Source organism: Tenrec ecaudatus, chromosome 11 (assembly GCF_050624435.1).
Source record: "Tenrec ecaudatus isolate mTenEca1 chromosome 11, mTenEca1.hap1, whole genome shotgun sequence".
Classification (NCBI taxonomy): Eukaryota; Metazoa; Chordata; class Mammalia; order Afrosoricida; family Tenrecidae; genus Tenrec; species Tenrec ecaudatus.
The window spans coordinates 4,961,730-4,979,095 of NC_134540.1; the positions used below are offsets into that span (position 1 = coordinate 4,961,730).

General features: G+C 48.6%; 1 protein-coding gene across 3 annotated transcripts in view; it reads left to right on the forward strand.

Annotated features, from left to right (window-relative positions):
* PAN3 (poly(A) specific ribonuclease subunit PAN3) overlaps positions 1–17,366 on the forward strand; it is a 101,700-nt gene that overhangs the window by 15,600 nt on the left and 68,734 nt on the right. For 2 of the 3 annotated variants that reach the window (XM_075562801.1, XM_075562802.1), the window contains exons 2-4: positions 4,140–4,261; positions 6,188–6,254; positions 8,970–9,040. In XM_075562801.1, the coding sequence (XP_075418916.1) occupies positions 4,140–4,261; positions 6,188–6,254; positions 8,970–9,040 (260 nt within the window). Of the gene's footprint in view, positions 1–3,627; positions 3,761–4,139; positions 4,262–6,187; positions 6,255–8,969; positions 9,041–17,366 lie in introns of those variants that run through there. The other variant, XM_075562803.1, reaches the window with a different exon arrangement.

The window sequence follows — 17,366 nt, forward strand, 5'->3', positions numbered from 1 at the left end:
CTTGAGTCCTTGGTATAAGCTTCTCTTTTTCTCCCTCCCTCTCCCATCCTTCCACCCTTATGAACCCTTGAGCAATTATATAGTGTCATAATTTGTGTTGAATATCCTTGTGTATAAACCCCCAATTGCTTTTCAAAGACTTATTTTCTTCACCCACATCTGGAGTAGTGTGATCCTTAAGTCAGAAGATAAGGAACCCTTCAGACACAATTTTCTTCTCATTACAAAAGTAATAGATTTTCACTGAGGCTACATAGGAGAGAGACTCACTGCCATCAAGTCAATTCTGACTCCGCAACCATATAGGCCAGGGTAGAACTGCCCCATGCGTTTCTGAAACTGTGACTCTTTACAGGAGTAGAAAACCCTGTCTTTCTCCTGAGGAGTGTTTGGTGGTTTTGAACTGCCGACCTCGTGGTTATCAGCCCAATGTGTGACAATACACAGCCAGGGCTCCTTAGCAAAAATGTAGAAAATAAAAACAACACTGTATTGTTCCAAAGAAACCCTCTGCCCTCCTGTTGGTGTTACGTCTGCTCCTCACTTGGGGTGTGGTGCTTCTCAGTGGCTCTGACTTGCATGGGACAGTGGGGGTGAACCTTACAGGGGTTAGTAAACTCTTACTCAGATCTGTGGTTTCCAAGTACTTTTTCCCATTCTGTAGGTTATCCGTTTCCTTTGCTAATTAGTAACATTCAGTGAAGTCCTGTTTCATCTCTTCCTTTCACCCATTGCTGGTCAGACCCTGGATAAAAAGCCAGGTGTGGAAGCTTGGCCCGTTTCTTCTCTGAGTTTCATGGCTTTAGTTCTTAATGGTTAGGTCATCCATCTCTTGGGGGAGCTTATTGTGTGTTTCAGCATCATTTACTGGAGAGGCGATTTTGGACCTGAAACCTTTATTGGAAACCAGTTGGCTCTCTGCAGGTCAGCTGGACTCAGTTCTCCTCCTGCATGGTTCTTCGTACTTAGCACGCTGCTTTGTTTACTGTAGCTGTCGTGCACGATGAAACTGGAGGTGGGCCTCTCTGTTGTGCTCAGGGTGGTTTTGTGTCTTGGGTGTCTCAAGGTTGGCCTTTTCATTTCTGCAGACTGGGCTTGCAGTTCGAATGGAGTTATTGCATTGAAGCTGTAGATTGTATCAGCTTGCATTAAAATCTCAGCAATATTAAGTCTTCCAGTCCACGAAAGTCAGGCTGTTCCGACTGTTTACTCTTTTGTTTCTTTCAGCAATGCTTTACTGTTTTTTTGTGTTACATGTCTGGTTAAATTTATTCCTATGCATTTAATTCTTTTCGATGCTTTTATACATGGGCAGAGGAGGGCCATCTTATTTGCAGTTCAGGGGATGTGTAAAGGAAGTGGCTGTGCATGTTGAAACGAGCAGTTTGAACAGAGCTGAGTGTCCAGTGTCTCTGCTCAGAAATAGGATCTGAAGCACCTTGCCCAACCTTCACCAGAGTGACGCCCGAGGGGTTGGTGGGCACGGGGAAAGATGCTTGTACTCAGCCTACTGCCATGAGTCGGTTGGTTCTGACTCACAGTGACCCCACAGGACCGAAGTGGAACTGCCTCCATGGGTTCCCAAGGCTGTCCATTTTTGAGAGAAGACCACTGACCTTCCACTTTTCCTATCAGCTGGACACTGACCCATCATGAAGGACTTGAGCCTTCAGTGGCTAGCAAAACAACCAGCCAACCCACGACTGTTGAGTAGGCTCCTCTCACAGTAAAAGTGTGGTCCTTCTTGAACAGAACTGCGCATCCCGAGTGCTGACAAAGGCACCCTGGTGGCATACTGTGTCACCACCATTTGGGCAGTTGGAACCCACTAGCTGCTCCAAGGAGGAAGGTGAGACTACCTGTGCCCACGGGGCAGTTCTCCTCTGTCTCATAGGGACTCTGTGAATTGGAGTTGACTTGGTGGTGAGGGCTGTTCGTGTCTGGTTGGGGCACTGCTAAAGGAGCCCGGGGGCGCTGGGAGTAAGCATTGGCTTGCTCCCCACCAGGCCAGAGACTTGGTCCACCTTCCTTTGGGAGAAGGGGAGGCTGTCTGCTTCCGTGAAGATCGACAGCCTTGGAAACCCTGTCTAGGGTCGCTGTGAGTCAGAATAGATGTGGTAGCAGTGGGTTTGGCTATTCATTGCCATTTTATCCATAATAGCACAAAAATGGAAACAACCAACGTGCCCACTGTTGCTGGCTGAATGGTGCAGATGCACAGTGGGATGTGGCGCAGCCACTGGGAACACAGACGGTGTGATTCCTCTTTCACAAGAGGGCCTGTCTTGGGTACAGCAGGAGGAGTGGCAAGGGGACAATACCCTGTAGGTCGTAGGTGTTTTTTTTTTTGTGGTTGGGAAAAGTAGCCCTGATTGTGGGGTGCGTGGGCATGGCTTCACGAGTCATGTGAGGTGGATGCCTGTCCTGAGGGGTGTACCTATAAGAGAAGATGCCAAGGCCAACAGAAGACCAAAAACCAAGGCTGAGATCATGTATAGATGGGTACAGGCCTCTACTTGTATCAGCAGGTACAGGCAGAAGTGCCTGTGCGTGCTGCAAACTCAGATCCGTGTGGGCAGGCATGTTCAGTCATTGGAGACACGAGTGCGAGATACTCCTCAGACATAACCAAACAACTGCCAAAGTTGGCTTTGTAGGCTTGAGGGCTTCAGACTGTGGGCTCATGAGACAACTCCATCAGTCGGCTTAAAACAGTCTACAGAGTTCATGCGACCTCATGCCCTGAGCAGTGTCTGGTCTCTTCAGAGCTTGGGGGGAGGGGCCATTTAATGTACAGTGGTCTCACTAAGCAAGAGCCAACAAGATAGCCACTCTCCCCAAAACTGGTAGCCTACCCAAACCACAAGCGCTGAACCTGTGACCTCCCACCGTCTTTTCTGGCCCAGGCTGGAATGGATGATCCATCTCACTAGAATGGGAGGGAAGTGTATTACAAAACCAAGTCCTGAAGAAAGCCAGACTGTGACGGGGCACCTGAGACCAGAGGGCTTCCTGAGACTCTCCCCCTGCATACTCTTTAACCCTTGACACCCAGCTATCCCAGGAGATGAAAAGCAGAGGGACCCGTCTGTTAGAGTGGTGCTCCACTACTAAGCAAGTCCAACCAGATCCGCAGGCTCACTGCTATGGAGTCACTGACTCAGCAACCCGCGTCGGCCGGGGTTGGCAGTCTGGATAGGAGCAGGCAGCTGCCGCCTCTTTCCTCTGAGTGCTAGCAACCCAGTGCTTTAGCTGACAGAGCCACTAAGGGCTCTTTGTCTGTGTCTAGGGAAACTAGAGACCTGGAAACACAACATCCAGAACAGTTATATTGGTACATTGGGGGGGAACGCCCCTTTTGCCGTTCCTTGATCCGTTTATGTGGGAATCTTCAAACGGGGAGCCTGCTTTGTGTAAACTGCCACCCAAAACAGTGAAACTTATTTGCTGGATACTTAACAATTTGCTGGCTACTTTGCTGCTATATAATGGATGGCCTAATTAGATACAATTCATCTTACCCCCAAGTCAGCATAGGGCTGTCCGTATTCCTGATCGTCCCATGGGCAACAGTTTGAATCCATTAGCTGTTCCAGGGGACAAAGATGAGGCTGTCTTTTCCCATAAAAGATGCACGGTCTCGAAAACTCACAGGGGCAGCCCCACATTGCCCTGTGGAGTCACTGTGAATCAGAATCAGCCCGGTGGCAGTATGTTTTATGAGTCGGCATGGGACTTCTGCTCGCATCTTTCGAGAGAGGTGAGTGAAACTGGCCTGAGAGCCCTGCGTGTTTACCCCTAAAGCGTCACTGGAGAAATTTCAGTGGGTTGAATTTGGCACTCCCTGGCTAAATTAAAGGAAGACAACTTGAGAAGATTGGAAATGCAAGTGGTGGTTTCTTCATGTTGTTTTTGGTGGCTAGTAGGTGACTTGTCAACTAAATCACTCCCTCTCTGCAAAGAAACGAGCCAATTTGAGGCCCATTTTTTTCCCAAGTGGAGCCATAGGGGGGAGTGTTGCCTTTTGTTTACCAACAGGTATGTAACAATCAGTGAGACAAAGATAGGAGACTTAAACTTGCATAAGGACACAGACTAAAGGAGCTGATTCTGAATCCCTGGTTTTCCTTCTCTTTCAGTCCCTGGGATAGATGGAGGTGCTCTGAGCGAGACTAGTCTCACAGAGTCCTATTTCAGCACCAGCTTTATCGGCCTCAACGGATTTGGAAGCCCCGTAGAAACAAAGTATCCTTTGATGCAGGTACCCTACCCTAGTATGGTGCCCCTTATCCCAGGGCAGAGGCGATCTAGCCTGGAGCAATTCCTAACTCCGGGGAGCAGGAGAGGGGATTGGAGGAGGTGATGGGGTGGAGAGAGGTGGTGGTGGTGGGGAGGGGGCGGGGTCGGATACAGGTGAACCCTCTGCTCCAGCTTTGGTGGCGAAGAGAAAGGCAGGCATTGGTTCCCTCTGAGTGCTTTATATGCTTATGACCTGAACTGCTTAGTGATGGTTTTGAGTTTCCTTTTTGTGTAGCTAATGCATATGTATGTCATACATGTTGAACATTAGAGAAGTGCATATGACGAAGAGTTGTCTCCGTCCCATCGCTCACCCATTGACTCTTAGTTAACTTCTCGAAGCAGCTACCGGTCCCCGTGCTCAGCTTCCCTAGTGAACTTTCTACCAGCCCAGGTTACTAGGGTGGTCTCAGTGTTCCCTAGTGGCCTTTCCTTTCAGAAAGGCCTTTTGAATATCACAGCATATTGCTGGCTGGCTTTTTTTTTTTTTTTTTGTGACATAAAATTAACTCAGCATCATATATTTCCACTTCTCTATATCACTACCTTATAGTCTACTTATTTTTTGAGTTCAAGCCTGAGTTTATTTTATAAACTTTATATAAAGTCAAAGCCACAATATTTGTTCAGTTTACTTACACTTTTGACCAGTTCTTTTTTCTTTAGCAAATGATGTGCGATATTGAGGACTTTTAAAAAGAAGACTAGAAAGCCAGAATCTTAGAGAAATGCGATACACCTGGAAACGATGTCACTGCTGTCTGTTTTGTCCCTTCTGGGCCTCTGAGGCTCGACTTTGGAAGGTTCTCCCTACCGGCCCAATAGGGCAGTTTCAGACAAGTGGGGTGTTAACATTTCAGGACAGATGGATTTTACGGATCCAAGGAAGCCAGTGTTTTCTGTGGGATTTTAACCTTTACTTAGAAAAGATTTGTTTTCATGTAGATAGGCACTCTGGATCATTTTGATTTATGAGCATATAAATAAACATGCAGAACAACCCCCCCCCTCCAATATTTTTTTAAAAAAGAGTTTAACTTATCAATTCTTTTAACTACCTACTGTGTGAGTCACAATTCCAGGTGCTTTTCATATATATATTCTTGTATTGAAAGCAACTCTAGGAACCCCTGCCCCTCCGCCTCTCCCCCCTCCCCCGGCATTGAGGGACAGGCTCAGGGTGACAAAAGTGCGAACCAGAGAGGCGATTTGAACACAGTAGCTCGTCACAGGCGCCTGAAGGCAGTGAGATAGAATTCAAGTCTGAGATGAGGACCCAGCTGGCTTGCAGGATGGAGAAAGCCGGGAGGCAGTGATGACGGCCGCCCAGGTGATGTTGACTCCTAGCGAGCCTCCACCGCTGCATTGCCGGAGCTGCACAACTTAGTGGGAGCAGAAAGTCATGTCTCTTTCTGTTGTAGAGGCTGGTGGATTTGAAGTGCCAAGCACCTAACCCACAGTGCCACCAAGGCAAGCAAGCATAGCGTATACTTACAGAATAGCCTAATTTTATAGGCTCAGTTGTAAGGTGCTTAGATTATATTATGCATTGGAAGAGGGCAGTAAACATTTATTAACTTTATATATAGTCAGCTTTATACAGTCAGTGTTCCTTTAAAGTGCCTTTTTCTTCCAGCAATGTAAGGAATGGAAGGAAACTTAGCAGTTGTGTGTCTTGCCCAGACTAGTAAGTTATAGGAATGGCATTCAAGCTAGGTCTGCTCTTCTGGTTTTAAGTAACTTGCTCCGGAGAAAAGGTTCATCTGATGTGCCGTGGTGGTTCCTGGGAGGTGGATTGGAGGGGAAGAAGCCCAGAGAGGCAGCCTTAGGTAGCTGCTCTTGAGTGTGTGTTCTCAGTAATGTGTTGTGTGCATGTTTCCCTTTTCAGAGAATGACGAATAGTAGCAGCTCACCCAGCCTTCTCAGCGACAGTGCCAAGCCATATGCAGGCCACGGTAAGACTCTCGTCACGCTCTAAAAACACGCAGACACGGGCTAGACCGTCTGGAAAAGATAGCCATTTATAAGAAAGGCAATGAACTAGAGATACCTGTTTCTCCCTCAGAGCTAGCTCTGAGATTTAGGTCTGTGTCTTTCCCACATTTCTGTGTCTACACACACACACACACACACACACACACACACACACACACACACACACCCTATGAAACCAAGTCAAAAAGTGTTGCTAGTGGGGCTTCAGACATGCACAGGCTTGTTCCAAGTAACATGTTGAGATGTGGCGGCAGGCAACCCTCCCTCTCAGGAATACGCCTGGCTTGTTCTCCTCAGGGGCCTTTAGAAAACACACCCAATCCAAACAGTGGCTTCTGAGGGCATTTTGCAGGGCCAGATCAGTTCACCACAGAGAGCCAGCTTAGAGGGTGAGGGTGATGGCGACAGTGCTTTGGGATCCCAAAGGGCCCCCCTTGATAGATTTTCTTTAAGGTCACAAGATGATCACAGACGCTTATCAGGAACTTTTTAGAACATGCTCAACTGCGTTGCTGGAAAAAAGGCCAGGAACGTTGAACTGAGGAGTTTTAAACTAATTTTTCTCATGCTCATGCACCTACCTGCTTGCCCTTCCAGGGTGGCAAGGGTTATCAACTGAGAACTTAGTTGGAAACCTGCGGTCACACAGCCATGATCTTACCCCTGTAGACTTCCTGTTCCCAAAATGGAAACATTGGGAAGGAGCCCAGGATGTCCAAGTGCCATTGGGTCGTGTCAGCTGGAGAGCGTGTTAGAAACACTTCCAGAAGGGCATGGACCTCCAGGGAGGGAGCCTCCAGGTGTCAAGAAAAGAGCCTCACGGTTCCTTTCTTTGGTTTACTAAAGGTTTGGACTCGTGCACCCACTCAGGTGTAACGCAGTACACATACTGTGTCATTGTATCGTGAGTGATTATCCAGCCCCATGGGATTCCGTGTGCTTTGTTTCCTAGTTCGCTTATCCCCCCCCCCCCCCCTTTAAGAGTGATGACAGTTTGATGGGTTGTGTCCATAGCTTGGGCTGTTCCTTTTGAATGTATTGTTGGAAGTGGGAACTGTCCCAAAGGTTGTGCACACACCTTTGGACAGAAAATCTCCAGGTTTCTCTGTGAGGCTATTGTAAGAGTCAGTGGCCACAGGTGGCTTTTGCTCGGGAGGTGGCAACTGAGCGGGAGTCCACTGCACCAGTCAAGGGTGTTCCCGGCCATGGGTCATCGTGAGAATCAGCATTCCACACTCGTCATTCTCTGATGGATTCTTGGGGGGGGGTGTTCTATCAGGCCGCCACGCTGTCTGCAACTGTCCACCTTGGTTTCCTCTACTGTTAGGAAAAACATCAACATTTTAACACAGAATAAAATTGACTAACATATCTTTTACTCACTCACTGCCATGAAATGACTCATAACCACCTCTACGGGACAAGTTTAGAACTGCCCCTGTGGGTTTCCAAGATTGTAACTCAGTACTGGAACCTTGAGCCTCAACTTTCTAAGAGCAGCAGGGTGGCTTCAAACTGCTGACCTAGTGGTTAGCAGCCCAGTGTGTAACCCACCACAGCACTGGGCTCTTTCATACTATCCTTAGCATTCCCAGCACGCCCATCTAGTTTCAATACTGACTTTATAGTAATAGCAAAGATGCGAAAGGGATTTACTTAAAATACTGCCTTGTTTTTAAATGCCTTCCGTATAAAATGATTCCTTGCTCTTTTTATTAGGTACATTCACCTTGCATGTGATTAATCACTTAGTATGAAATGAATAGCATCAGCTTATTAATGTTAATTCCGGTGAAAGACTGGGTCATGAAATGAAGCAGCAGGCTGTGTGTGCCGCACCCTGATGTCACCGGAAGCGCCTTTGAACATGCGCCTTGAATACGTTTTTTCATGATGTCACAGATAGCTTCATTTGACTCACAACCACGAAAGGTGAACTAAGCCCAGGAAGGAAATCAACCAACTACCCCAGTGTCGCTCATGTGCACCTTTTCAGAGACTTCACCTTCAGGAAATCCACAATAAGCTGCAGTGTAGTTCTGCTGCCAGGTGCTGAACCTGTAAGCGATTTGGATTTTCCATTTGCTTTGAGACATTGAATAGCTCCATCTTCAAAGCCGTGTGTAGTAGCAAGTGACCTTGCTGACTTCAAACATCTGGTGACCATAGTGAGTGGAATGGGTGAATCTGGAGCATTGTGAGAGGCCCCACCCCCGGTCCAGGTCTCATTATGGGGACTTCCCACCTCTCACAGGTTCTGATCATGGTTTGATCTCAGGAGCACAAGTCCTTTGATCATAGCAACCAAACCAGAGCCACCAAGCCATGCGTGACTCACAGCGACCTAATGGGCTCCCTTCCTCCCTTCGTAAATACACACACTCCCAGTAACACGGCTCGGAGTCTTAGTATTGATTTTTGCTTCATTCTGATTTTTGGTTCTAAGCAGAAGCTCTGATGTGTGTAGCTTCTTACTAAGTAGACCCCCCAGTTCTGCCTGAGTGAGTGTACCCACTAAGGAGGTGCATTGCACAATCGGGACCCGAGGCCCAGAGTTGCAGCAACCCCTGGGCATAAGCTTGCTGCTGCTGTTACTGTTTTAGGAGTCGTCACCCAGTAGGATTTGTGGGTTGCCTGAGTTGGCTGTTTGGAAACTTGTGTTGCTTACCTTCCAGATGCTCTCCCTTCACCTGCTTCATCCTTGTTTAATGACTTTGGTGCCCTCAACATCTCTCAGAGGAGAAAGGTAGGTGAGACCTGGAGTCCTGTGACGGTCAGTAGAACCTGGAGGGGGTGGTTGGTTTGACTGACAGGATGCCAGCGCTCTGGGAGGTGCAAGCAGGCTTCTGATGGACTCTGCTCCCCGCTTTCCCCGTTTCCTTACTCTAAAACTCATCTGTGGACTTGGACTTGGTTTTGTGAGGTTCTGGAAAGCCAGGGTATTTTTGTATGTGGTATGTGAGAGGCTGGGTCCTGCCTGCTCTGGACCCGTGTTAATGCACGCTGTGTGCATGTCCTGGTCGTGGCTGCTCTCGGGGTCGCTGGGGTAGACGTGGACACCAGGCCACCAGCCTGTTCTTTGTTTGCTTTGCCCAGATTCCAAAGATTCTCTCCAAATGTGAACACCTCACGCCAGCATTGCCAGTCAGACTCAGCTCCTGTCATCTTTCACAAGTGACCTAGCTGCGTATTAAAAACCAAAACCAAAAAATCTTAAAATGTATTCAGATTAGCCATTGAACTTTATTGAGAGTTGAGGTTGGTAGCCCGTGGTCAGATGAGCCATTGAACTTTTTCTTGAGAGTTGAGGTTGGTAGCCCGGGGGTGGCTCTCTGAAGTATTTGGTGCGACTGTGAACCTCGGATTTCTCTGCGTGTCCGTGAGTGCTGCCGTCTTCCAGAGGATGGCCTTTCTGGTTAGGGCCAGTCGCAGTGAAGGTTGGTCAGGAGGGTATACATCTGGTGGACATACTGAAGTTGAACTTTCCGTTTCCTAAGAAATGGTAGAAAAACTCAAGACACTCTAGAAATACTCGTAACTGAGGGGTACTTTGGAAGAATCTGATCAGAAGAGCAGTATGAACTAAACCACAGATGCTAATATCCATCCACCTCGTGTCCCCACCCCCCTCCCCCAGTCTCAGCCCACGCCCATTGAGCTGATTCCCTCAGAATACGCAGTACATTCCATTGGTACCTCAGGTACTAAGGATTAGTCCCATTTGGAAATACGGATGATAACAGGCAGGAGGTGATTACAGAGTATTTTGTAGGCCACTAGAACTGATCAACTGAAACATAGTTCATGGACTCTTCCTGTCAGTACGTTCTGCTTCTTTGAAGTGTTTCGTCTTTCAACCCATAGATGAGGGGTAGAGTGCAGCTGGGCTTCAGCCCATTGGCAGTGGTGACCCGTGATGGGGGCCAGAACCTGCCAGTATGCAACAGGAGACTGGAAGATTACTTGGCTCTCATTAATGTAGGGGATAATTGAAACCCTTTATTAGTTATAGCCACCCAGTCCCCCAGTAGCTCTGTCACACCCTCACAATAGCAAGTAATGAGGCAGTGTACTAGGGAGCCCTTCTGACGTCTGCCTGGAAGAGGAATGAGGAGCGAGGAGGGACCTCTTGGCTACGTCGGCCAGTACGAGAGGTTGGGACCACACATCTTGGCATGAACCACAGGCTTCCGAGCCACTGGCACGCATCTTTGAGAAGAGAGTGAAAATTCCTTGGAAAGGGAAGCCCATGCTTTGTGTTTTGTGAAATGTAGTGACGCCTGTGTTTGGAGAGATGTTACCATGTGTCCCATGGGGCAGGCGGGGATCTTGGGGTGAGCATGCTGCCTGGGTGGTTTCGGGGCCTGTCTAGGCCATGTTCGTTCATTTATGGGAGGACGAATGGGCCTGGAGAATCACCAGGGAGCCACTTACCCTTGAAGTTCATTATCTGTAAAAATCCAAAGTATCCGTGGTCTAGTGGTTCACGTGGCATAGCTTTGAAGGGCCGAGGGCAGGGCACGTCTCCCCTCTCCTGCAGGGGGAGCAGTGTTGTTACACATCTGTTGCTTGCATTGAAAAATGTGCATGGTGGAGTTGAGAAGGCTCACAGTCTCTCCCAGCCTAGAAACACAAGGGGCTGTCAGAAAGTTTGTATGAAAATGAGCATTTTCCCTTGGGTTTTTGGTTCCCCCCATAAGTCTTTGGCATGTCACATAACGTGAAGTGAAGGCCCACGAAGACTGCTGGCTTTCCTTGTGTTACAGTACACAGTAGCCCTTCAGGTCTCTGCCAGTGTGATGTAGTGGACCAAGAACCCAAACCCACGGTCACTCAGCCTGTTCATATGCAGAGTTATATAAATATGTACAACTTCAGGTTTTTCTAAGCCCGCTATGATTTTTTTTTATTTCATAACATTGGAGAGCAGGTAGTTATAACCTACTTACCTACTGCTTCATAGCTAATTAGGTAAATGGGTTATGAAATCTCTGTCAGGCCACAGAGCCGGTATTTCCCAATGGGGATGTGAATTACCAGGGCTGGATCTGCTGGGTGTCTCCCCCCCACCACCATTGAATGTCTTTATGGTAGACAGTTTATGTGTTTTGTGGAAACTGCCAAGAAAGGGTTGATGTTTCCATTGTTTCCTTCAAACCTGATTGGAGAGGAAACCCATGAGCCTTGTTGAGCACAACTCAAGAGTAGCCTGTCAGTCCGCAGTCTGCTAGCTGGTGGTTACTGCGAGAGAGGGAGAGGGGAGGATGAGGAACATAGAATCAGAGATACCTAGGATGGAAATCCTGCTTGATTACTTTTAGAGATGTGGAGCATTCAGTAAATTTTTTGTTTCTCTTCCAAGTATCAGACAAAAACGAAGAAAGCACAGTGAAGGCCCGTGTTTTCTGGGGGATTTGTTAACGTGGTGGGTAGAAGAGCCCAGGCCCGGAGGCCCCTTGCCCTTCGTCCGCAGTGTGGTGGTGTTGGTAGTTAGCTGACAAACTTTCAGTTGTGTACAGAGCACACACATCAGGGTATGCTGGCAGTACACACTGTTTCATAAGCAGAAAGAACGTGTCTGGTTATTCCTGACCGAGGATGACGGCAGGAGACGTTGAAATTGCCTGTTCGCTGGACCAGCTGTGTGGCACGTACAAAGTGAGCATTGTTGTGCTGGAAAGAGACTGCCGTGCGAGTCCTGGCCATGACGGAGGCAGAGCCTCCATGGAAGCGCCAGACACTGAAGGCAGAGGCTCCTACTCGAAGCCAGCTGTTGCTAGGACAGCTTGCTAGCTTCCCCAGGAACCTGTGTGGGTTCAGACAGCCACATCTGTTGATGCAAATCCTGATCGGTGATGAGAAGCCTTCCCCAGCCCATGTCCCCACACCTGGCTTCACCTTTGAATTCTTTTTCCTGAGGGCCTTCATCACCCCGCCTCTCCCTTCCCCCGTCAGAGCAGCAAGGGCCTGGCCGGGTGCCGTCTTCCGGCTGGTTTTGTCCAGGTGCCGTCTTCCGGCTGGTTTTGTCCAGGTGCCGTCTTCCGGCTGGTTTTGTCCAGGTGCCGTCTTCCGGCTGGTTTTGTCCGGGTGCCGTCTTCCGGCTGGTTTTGTCCGGGTGCCGTCTTCCGGCTGGTTTTGTCCGGGTGCCGTCTTCCGGCTGGTTTTGTCCGGGTGCCGTCTTCCGGCTGGTTTTGTCCGGGTGCCGTCTTCCGGCTGGTTTTGTCCGGGTGCCGTCTTCCGGCTGGTTTTGTCCGGGTGCCGTCTTCCGGCTGGTTTTGTCCGGGTGCCGTCTTCCGGCTGGTCTTGTCTGGAGCAGGAGAGTTCACTCCACGTGGCGAGTTTCGCTTAGGTGATTTGTTAAGACCATAGACGCGAGTTAGGGATTGTGTGGCCAAGAAACCGGAGCCACCACTCTCACCTCTTCTGCTGTGGAGTGGAAAGTTTTCTGTGGGGTGAGGGGTGTTGGCTCAGGAAGGCCTAACTCTTCTTTTGGCTGAGGGCACACTTTATGAGGAGATGCAGGCGGGCGAGGCCCAATCTGGTTTCTCTGCAGGTGGGCTTAAACCAGTGATCTTGGGATTTAGTAGCCCAGAGCGCCACCTAGGCTCCTCTGTGTATTAGGTGATTCATGTCTCTTCTCTATGTTGTGGTCTCTCCTCCCATTTTGTTCTTGGGTCTGGACTTTGGTTAAATACATTTAACAAGGGGTAGAATATTATGCTAATTATTGTTAAAGTAAGACGGCTGCTCCCTGTATGAATAGGAGGCTTTACATTGATGGGAGTGTCATGGTTTTTATGCAGTTACTTTGGCTGCATTGTTGTTTTGTTGCTGGCACTGTCGCCACCCCTTTCACAGTTGCCTTCCTGCCGCTTCTCTGTGCTGCATTTCACCTGGCAGGCAGGAATGGGCCTGCTTGCTGCTGCCGTTTGCTTTGCCCTAAACTCAAGACCATGGAGTACACTGTGACTGAGCCTCTGGATCCGATTGGGCAGGGCGCTGCATTAGTGCTGAGGCTGTACATCTTCACGGAGCAGCCAGCATCACCTCCTGAGGAGCGCCTGGTGGATTTGAAGCGCTGACTTTGCAGTTAGCAGCCCAGTGCTCACCCCACTGTGCCCCAGGGCTTCCATGCTTACCTCCAAATCTAACCCACTGTTGTCTTTCGATTCTGTATGCAAGAAGCATTAGAAAAATATTAGGGCCTTTCCTTTAGAAGGATTCGACACGTTGATGGAGTTACACTGTTTCATTTCCCCAGTAGGAGTGTTCCAGTTGGCTTTCTGGGATTGAGTTGAGTTCACGGTCCTCTGTGGACACAGCAGACTGGCACTGCTATCTCACAGCAAGGGCTAAAGCATTGTTTTGGGGACTGTGTGTGGAGTGCCCACTTGTTTTGATCCTATCAAGGAGGATTCCTGAATCCTGCTGTATTGATGGATTCAGACAAATCTCAGGGAGAGGTTTGTTCTGGAGGTCCCGCCCCTTACATCCTGTGTGGTGGCATTTGCCACTTGACCATATGTCACCTCTCGTGAACTGAACTCTGCACCTTCTGCACTCGATATATAGCAGTGCCACTGGCTCGGGCATCTGGTTTTACAGCTTTGGGGGCTCTGAGTTGGGTGGCTCTCTGATATGATGGTGATCGTTTCAGTACAGCCATGACTCATTTTTCCCTCCCGACCAAGGAGCCTAGGGGATCATTCGGGGGCCATCTGGCTGATGGGCGTTGTCCGTCACACTTGGTCTTGCTTACTGAGTGTCCAGTAGCCAACGTTAGGAACCTGGCTTTAGTGACCATACGTCCCAGTTTAACAATTTTTCCCACGTCCCACGGCAGTTTAAAAAAGTCCTGATTAAAAAAAAAAAGTCCTGATTTCTGGAAAGAACGCACAGCAAGCTAGGGTATACGGTCTTCAGCTGCCGTGTGGCTATCTCACTAGGATGTGAGTTTTATCAATGGTGTCCCACAGGTGTCCTGCTCTACCAGTGCTAAAAGCTGGTCACCTTATTGTTGGGCCACCCTTATTTTTCTTGGGTGCAGGGTGGAGAGAATGACATGATGAGTGGAGACAAGCTTAGAAGTTTCATTCACAAACAAAGTAGCTGAAGTCTTAAGCTGCATGTATTCCCCCAACCATATTATTTCCCCAGCTCCAGGTTATGCTCAGGATCTGTTCTGAGGTTCTGAAACCGCAGAGGTGGGGCTTCTTTACTACATGAGCGAATGAAAGGGCGAATGAGTGAATGCTGCTTCGTGTCTCATTGGTCGCTTCCTTGCCAGTGAAATGCAAAGATGGCGCCCCTGAGGAATCCATGTTGGATCATCTCGGTCATAGCTGGAGCGATAATTCAGACTACCCCTGCATGCAGAGGATGTTAGGTCTCTCTGACTTGCGGGCAGAGAGTCTAGCATACCAGTCCTGGAGTTGGACCGCGAGTTGGTTGTGAGACCACAGGCAAGTTATTTGCCCTTCTTTAAACCTCACTCATCTGTCAAGTGGGTATGATAATGCGGCCTCTGCCACCGAATCATGACTGACAGAGTCATTGATGGGTATGAAGTACGCGGTATAATGCCTTTTAAAAAGATTTCCTAAAAGATCACTTTATTAGGGGCTCTTACAGCACTTATAGCAAGCCATACATCAGTTGTATCCAGCATATTTGTACATATGTTGCCGTCATCATTTTCTAAACATTTACTTTCTATTGAGCCCTTAGTATCAGCTCCTCTTCCCCAGCCCCTGCTCGTGACCCCCTGATAAATACAATGCCTTTTGACGCACTTCTGTCTTGGTTTATGTTTAGTTACAGCAGAAAGCACTTCTTTTCCAGACTGACCTTAGGGTGCAAAGGTCAGTAAAAGCAGGAGGGAGCAGGTGGCGAATGCACCGATGGCCTGGCCCTCTGGTGCTGCGGTAGCAGATTCCACAGCAGATGGCTTGCAACGAGCAGACATTTCTTCTCTCAGCTTGCTCTGTTGTTGGGTGCCTTGGAATTGCTCCCCCTTAGAGTGGCCCTGGCACAACAGAAGGAAACACCGCCCGTCCTGCGCCGGCCTCCAGTGGTTCTTATGCTTGAACCCATCGTTGCAGCCGCTGTGTCCTTCCATCTTGTCGGAGTCTCACCATTTACAGGCTGAATTCAGCGCGCCAGCCACAGGGGATGGCTTTTGCTCTCTGTTGGCTCGGAGTTGAAGAGGAAGGCCCTCGTGCTCCCTTCGTGTTGGTGGACCCAGCGTTGTTGGAGCTCTCTACTTGGCTTGGCGTCATTCATCTCCTGGGTCATCTAGGAGATTCCTAGCAAAGACCTTGGTTCCAGAGGATGCTACCGCACTCTCTCTTCCTGGTGGTAGTGGGTACCTCTGATCTCTGGGATTGTTACTCACCTTTTCCGTGTTTCAAAAGAGATTGACTCGGAGTACAACCTGTTTTCGGAATAAAACTGCCTCTGATCCTCCCTTATTGCCTGGAGGCGAGGATTCTCAAAACGCATGATAAACGGTCAGAACACAAATGGAAGATACATGATACTGAGATTCACGACCCAGCCAAGTTTGGGTACCCAGTTCAGTCCATAACAAGTGCTTTTATGGAGGATGGTGTGTGTTGATTACTGTCGCAGAAATTAATGTGAACACTTTTATGATTATTACACTTGATAGTTTATGGGGAACTAACTTTTCTGATGGAAAATACCAACAAAACCCTTACTTACTTTCGCCCAAGATACCTGATAACTTTGGCCTGGTTACATTTTACAGCACAAGATATATGAGGGGATTTCGAAACGTTCGTGGAAAAACAGGCTTAAAGGATAAAAACTACAACTTAGTTCTCATTGTCAACTGTATCGACTTGAAGATACTTCTATAAACGACCATAAACCCTTTAGTTCCTTCCTCAGAAGCGAGAATATAGCCTTAGAGTCTTTTTTTACATTATTAACTGAAGAAGAATATGTGCCCCTTAGTGATTGTTTTAGGATTAGGGAACAAGGAGAAAACAGAAGCAGGCAAATCAAGACTGCAAAAGGTGGTGGTGGGGCGGGGTGGGAGGGAAGACGCATGGCAATGTCCCATACAAAGGGTTCATGGTGAGGCTTTTGGGGGGTGTTTTTCTGCTGAAGCATTGACTCAGCCTCCCAGAACACTCGCAGAGCAAGCAGATGCTGTTGTTGTTGGGCCCATCAGAAAGTCAACAAGCACATCCTCCCAGACTGTTGCCACCCTGCTTTTGTTTCGTCTTAGGACCACCCTGCGAAGCCGTGTTTCATCTGGTGCTGTTCTTCCAAGAACTGCTGCAGCATCATGTTTCCACGGGCTTCAGTTCCCCACCGAAAGCTCTGCGCGTCCTTGCAGCTAGTCTGGGCCACCCTTTGTGGCCCCACCATGCCTGCCGAAAGGCTGCTCCACTTGAATCTTTCTGTGGGGTGTCTGGTGTCGGCTGCTGTCCCCATGTCCGTTGCCAGTACGCGTCAAGTAAGGCACGCAGCAGAAGGGTCTGTTCCCTGGGAAGTGGCCTGTCTAGCCCGCCACTGCAGGCTTCACCTTCTGTAACACCATTCGCCCCGACTTAAAAATGAATGAACTGTTTGTAAACCACTGATTTCTGATTTGGAATTGTCCCCAAATATGCCCCGCACTTTTTGTAGAGCCTTAGTGATTTCTCCATTCTATTGAAGCTTCGGCCTCAATGTGATACTTGTTCCTGCTTCCATCTTTGCAGGATTCTTGTTGCCCGACAGTGCCGACTAGATCCTGCTCACACGTGTCGTGAGGATACAACCCGCGTTTGTTTTGGTATAAAAGTCAGGTGGAGATCCGTAAACCACAGTTTCCATAAACTTTTTGAAGTTGTTCTAGCTCATGAGAAACTGACAGTGGCCTTGTAGGCAGTCTTACCTTTCCTGTGAAGTTGTCTGCCTGATTGGCACCTTGCCCGTGTAGGCAGTTTTCTGTAAACACGCCAGAGTGAGTTAAGTTTGTGTGTCACCTGCTAGGTGACAAGGGGAAGGTGTTACTTCATCTGTGTAGTCCACATTCTTGGGATAGTCCCTCACGCCAA